A 14,689-nucleotide genomic window follows, 5' to 3' on the forward strand; every position below is an offset into this window, starting at 1 on the left:
ATCCTCTGAAGGGCTTTTTTTTACCTGCCAGCAAAAAAAAAATAAAGCCAGGCAAAGAAATTAAAATTAAATTAAAAACCAGGCAAAATCTGAGGGTGCCCCAATGTAAGAAAGTGCATTTTCAGTGCCTGGTGCTGCTGAAAGAGCCTCAGCTGGCTGCTCTGGAGAATCCCACCTGGAGAAAAGAAGTGCAGGGAATTCTTCCAGAGCATCACAAGAGTCTGAAAATCCATTTTCTGTTCCATCACTGAACGTTGAAGGCTGTAAGGAGGATCCTTTCTAAATAAGTGCTGCCCCTTCATGGCTCCAGGTCTCCTTCATTAGCCAGGTCATGGTAAGCTCAGCCCTGGATCCGAGTGGCAGGAGCTGTCTGCATTTCCTTAACCCTGCCTTAATTGCCTCTTAACCTCTCTCTTCTGCCTGCTCCTGTGAGTCCTGCTGTGCTCTGTGTGCCTCCAGAAAGCAGCACTGGCCCCTAGAGCAGAGCATGCTGCAAACTCTCAGTTCTCACTGGACAGCACGTCCAAATTTGGGGTTTCTGTCGATTTTTTTTTCCCCCCCTTTGATTTCTCAACAACTCTGGCTTGGTTTTGTCCCCCCTGGTCAGTCCCAAGGACCAGAGCACACACTAGGCTGTGATTTTTCCTGCTGGTTTTATCCTGGAAAAACTTCCTCAGGTTTTGCAGCGTTTGACAGGGACACCACAACTCTTGAGTGGAAGGCAGAGGATTTATTAATTCTGCTCTCTGTAGTTTTGGCCTCTTAAATACCCACAGAATTCTTTAGTTTTGCTAAATTAAAACTGAGGTGGATTCAGCGCCTCTAGGAATGCCCCAAAAGCTGGTGGTGGTCACAAACATGAAAGGTGGAGAGAAGAAAAACCAGTTTGGAGGGGAGATTGGGCTTGGTCATGAAGATGGGGCAGCTCCAGGCAGCAGAATCCCTTGATGTGCCCAGAGTGGAGGCAGATCCCTTCCAACAGCAGAATATCCCACTGTGGAGAGCCTGGCACTGCTGAGTGGGATGCAGTGACCGGGCAGGAGCCTCCAGGTGCTCCTCTTCCTCCCGTGGATTTGGGGTTTTCCATCCCCACAGTGCCAAAGGACATTCCCTAAACCACAAACCCAGGCTTTGATTTGTGTCCCACATCCACCACGGGTTCTTCTCCATGCTCCCAGCTCTCCCAGCCGTGTGTGTGTGTGTCCCACCAGTGCTCCCAGTCCCCACAGGGATGGGAGAGCCCTGCCTGCCCCCCAGCTCTGTGTTTGCATGGCTTCCACCCCAGTGCCTGGGCTGTGCTTCCCTGCTCTCACCCTCATTCCCGTTCCAGTTAGACACAAACATTCCTGCTCCAGTGGCTCTGACCTGGAGAACCTGGTAGGTATTCCTAGATGGATCATCCCAGCCAGGGATTTGTGCTTTGGGGTTGGTTTTTCCTCACAGAAGATGTTCTGGTGACTCTCCAGTGGTTCTGGAGATGGTGTTTGCACAGTGTTGCTCCTGGAGTTGTTGATAAATTATTCCGAGGCTCTGAAGTGTTGAAGGAATGACATTTCCAGGGGGAATTTCGGGTTTCTTTCGGGAATTTCCGTGCTTGCAGCTGTAGGAACCAGCACACTTCACAGGAGGAACAAACCCAGCCTGGGGCTGGGTGGGAGGCTCTGACCTGGACTTGCACGAGCACGTTCTGCTCTCCTCTTGATTACTTCAAAAGTTTTTTGGGATGGAAGCAGTCCTTGGTGAAACACAGAGATTTTCAGGATTGTCCTCATTTTGGGAATTGTCCTCTCATTCCCATTCTGTGGAATGAAACCACAGGAGTGAAAGGGACAAAATACCTTGATCCTCTTTGGAACTCTCAAATACCCATGGGATTTTAGTGTTGGTTTTGCTTCCTGTCAAGTCTGTGCCATCCCAAAATTCAGTTTTTCCTTGGAAATGGTTATAAACCATAGGTTGGACTGGATTTAGATTGGTTAAAAAACCCCAAATTTTCTTTAAATTGCTTGAAGTGGTGCTTGGCTTTTCTCTTATCAGCATTTTATCAGTGGCTCTTGTGGTGTTGGATCCCTTTTTCCCAGGGGTGTTTGATCCCTTTTCCCTGGGATCCAGCAGCCTCTGGAGCGTTGGTGACCAGGTGATAAATTGGAGAATTTTCCAGTTCCAGCCCTTTCCCAGTTCTGGCTGCACATGGAGCAGGGATTGTTGGGTGGTCTGGCTCTGACAGACCATAAATGCTCAGGAAAGGGAATCCCAAATCTCTTCTCCAAGTGCATCCAAACCATCCCAGCTCGGAGCAGCTCTGGGAGCAACCAGGATTTTGGAGGAGGAGTTCCAACCACACACTCCTGGGTTGGGAATTCCTCCCTTGATCCACATTTATCCCAAACCATCCATGATGTGACAGCCCAGGGCTCTGGCTGGAACTGGGGAGGTTTTTAAGGAATATCTTGGTGCTTCTTTCCCCTCATGGAAGGGACAATTCAGGTGTTTTTTAAATTATTTTTTCACACAAGGTGGTTTTTTTGAGGCTCTGAAATCCATGCCTGTTCTGATTCTTCCTAAACTTTCCCTGAATTTCCCATGCTGAGGTTTTTAAGGAGGAAATTTGTGGCCTTCTACTTTTGCCATGTGGATAAACCAGCAACTGAATTTTGTTTTCCAAGACTGAGAAAACCACTCCATGGGAATTTTCTTTTAGAGATGTTCTCTTTGTCAGTTAATGGTTTTTATTTTCAGCTGGAGTATCAGAATTTGGGAATTTTAAATCAGGAGTGATGCTGCTGATTTTTAGCTGGCACTTTTGATCGGGATTAAAACACGGACCTCAAATTCTTGGTCACCTTTAGAATAATCCATAAATGATGGAGAATAACTTGAGGGACTGGACAGGGCTGAGGAATTCCTCCTGGAATTCTCACTGAGCTTCCCCTTGGCCTTTCCTGACTCTGCAGCTCCTGACTTTAAATCGGGAATTTTACCCTTTGGGGCTGCAGATCCAGAGCCAGAACAGCCCGTCCTGCTTCATTGGGGGCAAATTCCACAAAATCCCCCAGAAATCCAAAAACCCCCCCAGAAATCCACAAAACCCCCCAGAAATCCACAAAATCCCCCAGAAATCCACAAAACCTCCCAGAAATCCACAAACCCCCCCAGAAATCCACAAAACCCCCCAGAAATCCACAAAACCTCCCAGAAATCCACAAAACCCCCCAGAAATCCACAAAACCCCCCAGAAATCCACAAAATCCCCCAGAAATCCACAAAACCCCCCAGAAATCCACAAAACCCCCCAGAAATCCACAAAATCCCCCAGAAATCCACAAAACCTCCCAGAAATCCACAAAACCCCCCAGAAATCCACAAAACCCCCCAGAAATCCACAAAATCCCCCAGAAATCCACAAAACCTCCCAGAAATCCACAAAATCCCCCAGAAATCACGGTGCAGTTGTCCCTGCCTGTTTCCCAGCCCAGTGTCCTGTCAGAAAATCCCAATTTTCCATCTCGTCCCTGCTCTGGGAGAGGCCTCTGGGCTTCTGTGGTGTCCCCGTGGCAGGCACGGGGTCCTGGGGGATTCCCTCCTGCTCTGTGAGGATCCTGTGGGATCTTTTGGAGATCCTGTGGGATCTTCATGGTCCTGGGGGATTCCCTTGTGCTCCATGTGGATCTGTGGGATCTTCATGGTCCTGGGGGATTCCCTCCAGGTCCTTGTGGATCCTCTGGGATCTTCATGGTCCTGAGGGATTCCCTCCTGCTCCGTGAGGATCTTGTGAGATCTTCATGGTCCTGGGGGATTCCTTCCTGCTCCCTGTGGATCTGTGGGATCTTTGTGGTCCTGAGGGATTCCTTCCTGCTCCATGAGGATCCTGTAGGATCTTCATGGTCCTGGGGGATTCCCTCCAGGTCCTTGTGGATCCTGAGGGATTCCCTCGTGCTCCATGAGGATCCTCTGGGATCTTCATGGTCCTGAGGGATTCCCTTGTGCTCCGTGAGGATCCTCTGGGCCCTGTGGGATTCCCTCCTGCTCCCTGTGGATCCTGTGGATCCTCTGGGATCCCCTGGGTCCCGTGGGATTCCCGCCTGCCCCGTTTGGATCCCCTGGGCCCCCGTGAGGGCCCCGGGCGATTCCCGCCCGCTCCATGCTGATTTCTCCGGCATTCCCAGATTTCTCTGGAATTCTCGGGTTTCTCTGAATACCCAGATTTCTCTGGCATTCCCAGATTTCTCTGGCGTTCCTGGTTTTCTCCGGAATTCCCAGATTTCTCTGGCATTCCTGGTTTTCTCCGGAATTCCCAGATTTCTCCGCCATCCCCGGTTTTCTCTGAACTCCCAGTTTTCTCCGCCTTTCCCGGTGTTCCCCAGCACTCCCGGTTTTCTCTGAACTCCCACTTTTCTCTGCCATTCCCAGTTTCCCTGGTTGTTCCTGGTATTCCCTGGCACTCCCGGTTTTCTCTGCCATTCCCGGTGTTCCCCGGTTGTTCCCGGTGTTCCCGGCACTCCCGTTGTTCCCCAGTGTTCCCAGTTTTCTCTGCTGTTCCCGGCACTCCTGGTTGTTCCTGTTGTTCCCCGGCATTCCCGGTTTTCTCTGCCGTTCCCGTTGTTCCCTGGCACTCCCGTTGTTTCCTGGCGTTCCCGGCACTCCCGTTGTTCCCTGGCACTCCCAGTTTGCTCTGCCGTTCCCGTTGTCCCCCGGTTGTTCCCGTTGTTCCCGGTGTTCCCGTTGTTCCCGGCACTCCCGGCACTCCCATTGTTCCCGTTGTCCCCCGGTTGTTCCCGTTGTTCCTGGCACTCCCGGCACTCCCGGCACTCCTGGTTGTTCCCGTTGTCCCCCGGCATTCCCGTTGTTCCCCAGTTGTTCCCGTTGTTCCCGGCACTCCCGGTTGTTCCCGTTGTCCCCCGGTTGTTCCCGTTGACCCCTGGTTGTTCCCGGTGTCCCCTGGTTGTTCCCGGTGTTCCCGGTGTTCCCTGGCACTCCCGTTGTCCCCCGGTTGTTCCCGTTGTTCCCCGGCATTCCCGTTGCTCCCGTTGTCCCCCGGCATTCCCGGTTGTTCCCGTTGTTCCCGGTGTTCCCAGCACTCCCGGCACTCCCGTTGCTCCCGTTGTCCCCCGGTTGTTCCCGTTGTTCCCGGCACTCCCGGCACTCCGGTTGTTCCCGTTGTTCCCAGGCACTCCCGTTGTTCCCGGTTGTTCCCCGGCACTCCCGTTGTCCCCCGGTTGTCCCCTGGCATTCCCGGTGTTCCCGGCACTCCGGTTGTTCCCGGTGTTCCCGTTGTTCCCCAGCACTCCCGTTGTTCCCGGTTGTTCCCTGGCATTCCCGTTGTTCCCGGCACTCCGGTTGTTCCCGTTGTTCCCGGCACTCCCGGCACTCCGGTTGTTCCCGTTGTTCCCCGGCACTCCGGTTGTTCCCGTTGTTCCCGTTGTTCCCCGGCACTCCGGTTGTTCCCGTTGTTCCCCGGCACTCCGGTTGTTCCCGTTGTTCCCGTTGTTCCCCGGCACTCCCGTTGTTCCCGGTTGTTCCTGGCACTCCCGGTGTTCCCGGTTGTTCCCGGCACTCCCGTTGTTCCCGGTTGTTCCCGGCACTCCCGGTGTTCCCGGCGCCCCGGGGCCAGCCGGGGCGCTCGCACCATGCGCGTCTCTCTCGTTTTCAGCATTCTTCCATGCTGGGCAGTGGTTTTGGGGACTCCTATTATGAGCAGCAGATGACAGCTAGGCAGGCTAATGCCCTCTCCCACCAGGTGAGCAAATTCATCCCGGGCCGCCCCAAATCAATCCCACTCCAATTAACCCCAATTAATTCCCGCTTCGTTTACGTCACGTCCCCGTCCTGTCCGCAGAGTTTTCCTGATTTTTTTTTTTTTTTTTGGTTTGGTTTTGTTTTGTTCATTTCTTGTTTTGTTTGGTTTCTCTCCCCCTCCCCTCTCGCTCTTTGTCCCCCCCCCCCCCGTGTTCTGCCAAAAAAAAATGGGAGATCAATTAAAAAAATTGCTAATTATGAAGGTTTTAAAATGGGAGATTAATTGAAAAATTTGATAATGATGGAGGTTTTAAAATGGGAGATTAATTAAAAAATTTGATAATGATGGAGGTTTTAAAATGGGAGATTAATTTTAAAAATTGGTAATTATGAAGGTTTTAAAATGGGAGATTAATTGAAAAATTTGATAATGATGGAGGTTTTAAAATGGGAGATTAATTTAAAAATTGATAAATATGGAGGTTTTAAAATGGGAGATCAATTACAAATTGGATAATTATGAAGGTTTTAAAATGGGAGATCAAGTAAAAAAATTGATAATTATGAAGGTTTTAAAATGGGAGATTAATTTAAAAATTGATAAATATGGAGGTTTTAAAATGGGAGATTAATTTAAAAATTGGTAATTATGAAGGTTTTAAAATGGGAGATTAATTAAAAAATTTGATAATGATGGAGGTTTTAAAATGGGAGATTAATTTTAAAAATTGGTAATTATGAAGGTTTTAAAATGGGCGATCAATTAAAAAATGGATAATAATGAGGGTTTTAAAATGGGAGATTAATTTTAAAAATTGATAATGATGGAGGTTTTAAAATGGGAGATTAATTTAAAAATTGATAAATATGGAGGTTTTAAAATGGGAGATCAATTACAAATTGGATAATTATGAAGGTTTTAAAATGGGAGATTAATTTAAAAAATTGATAATGATGGAGGTTTTAAAATGGGAGATTAATTTAAAAATGGATAAATGTGGAGGTTTTAAAATGGGAGATCAATTAAAAAATTGATAATGATTGAGGTTTTAAAATGGGAGATCAATTAAAAAATATTTAATAATCAAGCTTTTAAAATGGGAGATCAATTTTTTGCAAATGTATAATAATGAAGGTTTTTAAATCCGAGATCAATTTTTTAAATGTATAATAATGAAGGTTTTAAAATGGGAGATCAATTAAATATATATAATAAGCATTTAAAATGGGAAATCAATTAAAAATATTTAATAATCAAGCTTTTAAAATCGGAGATCAATTCTAAAAATGTATAATAATGAAACTTTTAAAGATTCAAATAATGCCAGGCAGCTCTGAAAAGGGAAAACAGTGAAAAGAAAATGTTAAAGCAGTGAAAATCAGCTTGGAAAAAGGAAAAGTAAGGAAGTTTTGGAGAGGAAAAATAGTGAGAAATTTCAAATGGAAATCAGATTTCAAAGGGAAAAGAATGAGAAGTTTTTAAAATAATGGAAAACCAGAAAAAGGAAAAATAATGAAATATGAAAGAGGAAAAAGAATGAACATTTTTGTGTGGAAATCCATTTTGAAAAGGAAAAACAAGGGTATGAAATTTTTTAAATAATGGAAGACTTTAAAAAGGAAAAATAATGAAATTTGAAAGAAGAAAAATACTGAGATTTTAAAATAGTGAAAGTTCATTTTAAGAAGGAAAAATAAGGAGAAGAAATTTAAAGTAATGAAAAATAGTGACATTTGAAAGAGGAAAAATACTGAATATCTTTAAGTAATGAAAATTCGTTTTAATAATGAAAAATAATGAAAATGTATTTTAAAATAATGAGAATCAATTTTAAAACAACAAAAATGAAAAAAAAAAAAGAAATTTTAAAAATAATGATTCTTTAAATGAAAATTGTATCAAGGAAAATGATGAAATTAAATTTTAAAACGACAAACCAAAAATTCTAAAATAATGAAAACAATTCTGACAAAATTTAAGATACTGAAATTTTTTTAAAAAATAAAACAACATGGGAATACATTGAAGAGTAAAAATAATTAAATATTTCTGGCTGGAGCTGCAGTTGGGAAGGATTCCCATGTCAGGATTGACTCAGGAATTTGGGAATAATCCATGGCTGGTTTGATTTGGGAATAATCAGACCCTCCCTTGGTTTGGCCAACCAGAGCATGGATTAATTAAATTATCGAATTTAATTCTGGAATTAAATCCATTAAATTATGAAATACTTGAACTGGGATGTGTCCTGGAGGGAATTCTGCTGGGCAGAGACCTCGGGCTGAGCCTGAATTCCCTTTATTTCCCTTTCAGAGCAGGGATTAGTTAAATTATTGAATTTAATTCTGGAATTAAATTCATTAAATTATGAAATACTTAATCTGGGATGTGTCCTGGAGGGAATTCTGCTGGGCAGAGACCTCAGGCTGAGACTGAATTCCCTTTCAGAGCATGGATTAGTTAAATTATCGAGTTTAATTCTGGAATTAAATCCATTAAATTATGAAAAACTTAAACTGGGATGTGTCCTGCAGGGAATTCTGCTGGGCAGAGACCTCAGGGCCAGCCTCAGAGCATGGATTTATAAAATTATCGAATTTAATTCTGGAATTAAATTAATTAAATTATGAAAAACTTAAAGTGGGATGTGTCCTGCAGGGAATTCTGCTGGGCAGAGACCTCGGGCTGAGCCTGAATTCCCTTTATTTCCCTTTCAGAGCATGGATTAGTTAAATTATTGAATTTAATTCTGGAATTAAATCCATTAAATTATGAAAAAACTTAAAGTGGGATGTGTCCTGTAGGGAATTCTGCTGGGCAGAGACCTCAGGGCCAGGCTGAATTCCCTTTCAGAGCTTGGATAGGTTCAATTATTGAGGTTAATTCTGGAATTAAATCCATTAAATTATGAAATACTTAAACTGGGATGTGTCCTGCAGGGAATTCTGCTGGGCAGAGACCTCAGGGCCAGCCTCAGAGCATGGATTTATAAAATTATCGAATTTAATTCTGGAATTAAATCCATTAAATTATGAAATACTTGAACTGGGATGTGTCCTGCAGGGAATTCTGCTGGGCAGAGACCTCGGGCTGAGCCTGAATTCCCTTTCAGAGCATGGATAGGTTCAGTGATTGGATTTAATTCTGGAATTAAATCCATTAAATTATGAAATACTTAATCTGGGATGTGTCCTGCAGGGAATTCTGCTGGGCAGAGACCTCGGGCTGAGCCTGAATTCCCTTTCAGAGAATGGATTAGTTAAATTATCGAGTTTAATTCTGGAATTAAATCCATTAAATTATGAAAAACTTAAACTGGGATGTGTCCTTCAGGGAATTCTGCTGGGCAGAGACCTCAGGGCCAGCCTCAGAGCATGGATTTATAAAATTATTGAATTTAATTCTGGAATTAAATCCATTAAATTATGAAATACTTAATCTGGGATGTGCCCTGGAGGGAATTCTGCTGGGCAGAGACCTCGGAGCCAGCCCGAATTTCCTTTATTTCCCTTTCAGAGCATGGATTAGTTAAATTATCGAGTTTAATTCTGGAATTAAATCCATTAAATTATGAAATACTTGAACTGGGATGTGTCCTGGAGGGAATTCTGCTGGGCAGAGACCTCAGGGCCAGGCTGAATTCCCTTTCAGAGCTTGGATAGGTTCAATTATTGAGGTTAATTCTGGAATTAAATTCATTAAATTATGAAATACTTGAACTGGGATGTGTCCTGCAGGGAATTCTGCTGGGCAGAGACCTCGGGCTGAGCCTGAATTCCCTTTCAGAGCTTGGATAGGTTCAGTGATTGGATTTAATTCTGGATTTCCCTTTGGAGCCTCCCTTTCCTCCTGTCCCCCGACCCGTGCCCACTTTGCTTTGTGCCTCCCTCTCCCGAGCGGGGCCGGGGACGTCGCGTGCAGCCCAGGGCCCAGCGCCCCTTTTGGAGCAAGGAAAGATGAATTTGTTTGCCTGTCTGTGTCCTGTCCTGGAGCGTGTCCTTGTCCCCCCCCTGTCCCCTCCCTGCCGTTAACCCTTTGTGGTGTCGCCCTGCAGCTGGAGCAGTTCAACATGATCGAGAACGCCATCAGCTCCAACAGCCTCTACAGCCCCTGCTCCACCCTCAACTACTCGCAGGCTGCCATGATGGGACTGACGGGCAGCCACGGCAGCCTGCAGGACTCGCAGCAGCTCAACTACTCCAGCCACAGCAACATCCCCAACATCATCCTGACAGGTAAACCCACCTGGGAGCGGCCCCGCCCCGGCCTCGGGGCTGCTGCTGAGCTCTCGGGGTCTGTCTCTGTGGTGTCGGGATGACCCCGAGGGTGTACAAGTCCTTCTTCTCACAGCCTGAGCAGCCAAAGGAGTCTGAATGCACAGGATCAGCTTCTCAAGGGTGTTCGTTTTCCCTTCTCTAGAACATTCTCTCTCTGCCCTGCTGAGCTCTGTTGGCCGTGGCATTGACTGTCCCACCTGGGGCACTGAAAAATACGTGTAGAATATTTACAATAACGTGCCAATAACTATCACCTATGTTAGACAGTGAATCTCTACCTTAAACCAACAGAAAAGTGTCACCAGCACAGCAGGACATGGAGGGCAAGGAGAAGGAGAAGAAGGTCAGGACACACCCAAATCCCTCCATCTTGTCCCCTTGAACCCCATTCTAAAAACCCCAAAATTCTACTTTTTCACCCTGTGTTAATTCAGCTACCACACTGCTCAAACCCTTGTGGTTTGTAATCCCTCACACAAAGTTGGCAGCTTTTCCCACAGGCTAAAATGGAAGCCACAGGTGGTTTTGACTTGGTGCCAAGGTCCCCGAGCCCCCTGCCAGGGTCTCGGGCAGCCAGGGCAGCCAGGGGGATGTGCTGGGCTCCCACATCGAGTAAGGAGGCAGCACAGACTCTGAGGCTGCTTTGCACAAAACTCTTCTCTGTCAGAACAAGGACAAACCCAACTCAGGGAAATGGTGGTTTTTGGCTTTAGGTTAGAAGGATTGCTTTGTTATTTTAAAGGGATGCTTACTATATTCTTATTTACTACTAACAAAATTCCTGACTCTCTGCTCGAGAGTCCGACAGCTGGATTCAACTGTTCCATGAATCCAAACAAGCTTCACTGGAATCTAACCAAGCAATCAATTGGGTAAACCATCTCCATACCACATTCTGTGTGGGACAAACACAGGAGCAGATAAGAATTGTTTTCTCTTCTTCTCTCTGTGCTTCTCCAACGGAAATCCTGAGAGGGAGAGGATGTGAATGCCACACTTCTCTTTATAGACTGTTCCGACACATTCTGCCTGATTGGCTAATTAACAAAACCACTTTTCTCACACAAAATCCTTGAGAAGAGCAGAAGAACAAGGAGTAGAAAAACACCAGCTGCAGGTTGTTTACAATAACAACTCCCTAAAAGTCTCACAAGTCCTCCGGGAGAAAACTGATCTGGTTTTCAGCTCTCTGACCAGGCTGTCACATCCACAGTTCTGCCCCTCCGAGAGCCCTGCCCAGCTACTCAGGGAGCAGCCCCAGCCCTGCCAGAGCTCCAGGAGCATTTGGACAGCACTCAGGGACAGGCTGGGATTTTGGGGTGTCTGTGCAGGGCCAGGAGCTGGATCCATGATCCCTGGGAGTCCCTCCCAGCTCAGGGTATTTCAGGTCCCAGCCTGGGGGTTTCTCTTGGGGGTTGTTGCTCTTGAGGGGTTTGTTTCACCTGGGCTGTGGTGGCAGTCCAGTGTGGATGCTGACGGAGAGGGAAACTGATACCTTTCCCAGGGAAGTTGTGAGATTGCTCAGAGAAGGAATTAAAACAATTCTTACCTTGATCTCTGCACCTGGTGTTTGTGAACACGTGGAATGTTTGCACGTGATGTTTAAGGAAAGATATTTACAAAAAGGTGTTGTTCCTATTTACCAGCGGCGTGAGGGGTGGTGTTTAAGGCCCAGTCAGGTTCTGAGTGAACAATCCTGTCTATAAATATGCAAAGTTCCTAAAAAATCCCACTTCATGTTTGCTGAGCACTGGAGTCGGTGTCGCCTTCCTTCAGCCATTCCTAACGCTGGTCCAGGTGTGTCCCAGTGCTCACCTGCACACAGGCAGAGCAGCAGATTGCCTGTGGATTTATCCTCCCTCTGAATTCCCTGGATCCTCTGCTGCAGTGAGGAAAAGCTGGGGGAGCCAAACTGCTTCCCCTGCTCAGGCCAAGCTGGCCAGCAAAGGCTTGGAGTGTCACATATGGTGGCCAGTCTGGTCGCAGTGGGATTTTGGAAACAATCCCTGCCCAGGGATACTGTGGCTGCAGCCAGGGATTGCTGATGGCAGTGGTGGAAATTGAGGTTATTCCTCCTCAAGCTGAGCGAGAGAAAAGGCTCCAGTTACACCAAACACGAATTTCGGGTCGTGTTTGGTGGCTTGGAGATGCCGTGAGGGGTCGGAAACGTGAAGGAGGGTGGATGTTCCTCACCTGAGAGCTCCATAAGCATTTCCAGGGTTTTTGGGAGCTGTTTTCTGACCTCCCCACTGGTGTCTGACCGCTGTGTGTTCTGTCCCCTGCAGTGACAGGAGAATCCCCCCCCAGCTTATCAAAAGAACTGACCAGCTCCTTGGCAGGAGTGGGGGACGTCAGCTTCGACACGGATTCCCAGTTCCCCCTGGATGAACTCAAAATTGACCCTTTGACCCTGGATGGACTGCACATGCTCAACGACCCCGACATGGTCCTCACCGACCCCGCCACAGAGGACACGTTCCGCATGGACCGGCTGTGAGCCGCCGGCACCTCCCGCAGGATCCGGCCCGGGGGCTCCATCCCGTCCATCCCAGAGGGTCCATCCCGTCCCGGAGGGTCCGTCCCGTCCCGGAGGGAGCAGCTGCTCCGTGTCCCCTGTACAATGAGTAACCACAGCTTGTTGTTCTGAGCTTGCCGCGCTGCCGAGCCCCCGTCCCCGTGGCGCCCAGCCACGCCGCCCCCGAGCCGCTGTTGCCGTCCAGCAGTGAGGAGTCGTCCGGTTTTCCCCGGTTTTCCATTGGCCTTTTCCTCCCCAGAGCCCCCCCCTTTCCCCCAGCAGAGCTCCGGCGGGCCCCCGGCACCAGAGAGGGGCTCGGGGCAGCCGGGCAGGGCCAGGAGGGGCTGGCAGAGCCCGGGGTGCGGGGCTGGGGGGGCCGTGCCCCCTGCTCCCCTTCCTTGGGAAGCAAATCCCGGCATCGCCGCCTTCCCCGCGGCTGCCACCCCGCTCTGTGGCACTGCCACTCTGCTCTGTGGCACTGCCACCCTGCTCTGTGGCACTGCCACCCTGCTCTGTGGCACTGCCACCCCCGCTCTGTGGCACTGCCACCCTGCTCTGTGGCACTGCCACTCTGCTCTGTGGCACAGCCACCCTGCTCTGTGGCACTGCCACTCTGCTCTGTGGCACAGCCACCCTGCTCTGTGGCACTGCCACTCTGCTCTGTGGCACTGCCACCCTGCTCTGTGGCACTGCCACCCTGCTCTGTGGCACTGCCACCCCCGCTCTGTGGCACTGCCACCCTGCTCTGTGGCACTGCCACTCTGCTCTGTGGCACTGCCACCCTGCTCTGTGGCACTGCCACCCTGCTCTGTGGCATTGCCACCCCACTCTGTGGCACTGCCACTCTGCTCTGTGGCACTGCCACCCCCGCTCTGTGGCACTGCCACTCTGCTCTGTGGCACTGCCACCCTGCTCTGTGGCACTGCCACTCTGCTCTGTGGCACTGCCACCCTGCTCTGTGGCACTGCCACCCTGCTCTGTGGCACTGCCACTCTGCTCTGTGGCACTGCCACTCTGCTCTGTGGCACTGCCACCCCCGCTCTGTGGCACTGCCACCCCTCAGGTGCCCTGCTCGTCCCCAGGTGTGTCCCCACCCTCTCGTCCCCCCCTCCTGCCCCGGCCATCCCGGCAAAGCGGAGCCGCCAGTCCCAAAAATCCACTTCTAACACTATTTTTTTTTTTTTGTTTTCCCCCTGAGCTTTTTATGGTTTTTGTTTTGTTTCGTTTTTTTAAATATATATGTAATATATATCTATTTCTATATATGGCTACATATATAGAGAGCATTTCTGAGCACACATGAAAGTTCTATAATTCATTACTTGATTAGACAGAGGATCAGAACATCTTAAAGCAGCTAAAAAGAAATAGAGACTAACCTGCATAATCCTAATTTTTACTTTGTGAGAGATTCCTGGGCAACAGGAAGGGCATTTCCATAGCAATGCCAGGCTCGTAGCATCATGATTTTTTAATTTTTTATTCTTATTCATTACTTATTCTGTTACTTATTTATGATTTTTTTTTTCAGTTGTTGTTGTTGTAAGTTCTTTTTTTTTTTTTTTTTATTTAAATATTTGGATATTAGGAAAGTAGCTCAACTACATACAGCCAATGGAAGCACTCTACATAATATTTGTACAGTACTTTTTTTTTTTTTTTTGTGGTTTTATTCCAGAAATATATTATATATATTATATATGTAGGTATTTTTAAACTAACTGGAATTTTAAACAGATGGAATAAGCAGGAATAAGGAAGCCTAAGGCAAGTTTAGATATTTTCCTTTGGAATAGGCAAAATAGGGTGGTTGGAACTTAAAAATTCCTTCATTCACCCGAGGGAAAAAAAATCTCTTGCTCCACAATGACCAGGATTGAATCCTCCAAAATTCTGTTTAATTAAATGGAAAATTGATTATTTCTGATGGTCCTTGTGAATATTTTGTGCTGAAAATGTAACCAAAAAAAAAAAAAAAAGAAAAAAAAAAAAAGAAAAAAATCCCATCCAGATTCCTCAGGCTGGGAATTGGGGGTTTCGCTCTGGCTGGCTGGAAGGTGATTCCCACATTTGTGGGATGAATGAATTTAAAGGGCACTGCTGGAACATCCTCATTCCACTGGGATCTGCATGGGGAAAGGCAGGAATTCATCAGGAATG

General features: G+C 47.3%; 1 protein-coding gene across 2 annotated transcripts in view; it reads left to right on the top strand.

Moving 5' to 3' along the window:
• Positions 1-13,094, top strand: part of CRTC1 (CREB regulated transcription coactivator 1) — a 53,719-nt gene extending 40,625 nt beyond the window's left edge. The window contains exons 13-15 of one of the 2 annotated variants that reach the window (XM_053999566.1): positions 5,651-5,737; positions 9,792-9,972; positions 12,300-13,094. In XM_053999566.1, the coding sequence (XP_053855541.1) occupies positions 5,651-5,737; positions 9,792-9,972; positions 12,300-12,511 (480 nt within the window). In that variant the 3' untranslated portion in view covers positions 12,512-13,094. The remainder of the gene's footprint in view (positions 1-5,650; positions 5,738-9,791; positions 9,973-12,299) is intronic. The other variant, XM_053999567.1, reaches the window with a different exon arrangement.
• The last annotated feature ends 1,595 nt before the right edge of the window (positions 13,095-14,689 follow it).

Source organism: Vidua macroura, chromosome 26 (assembly GCF_024509145.1).
Source record: "Vidua macroura isolate BioBank_ID:100142 chromosome 26, ASM2450914v1, whole genome shotgun sequence".
Taxonomy (NCBI): Eukaryota; Metazoa; Chordata; class Aves; order Passeriformes; family Viduidae; genus Vidua; species Vidua macroura.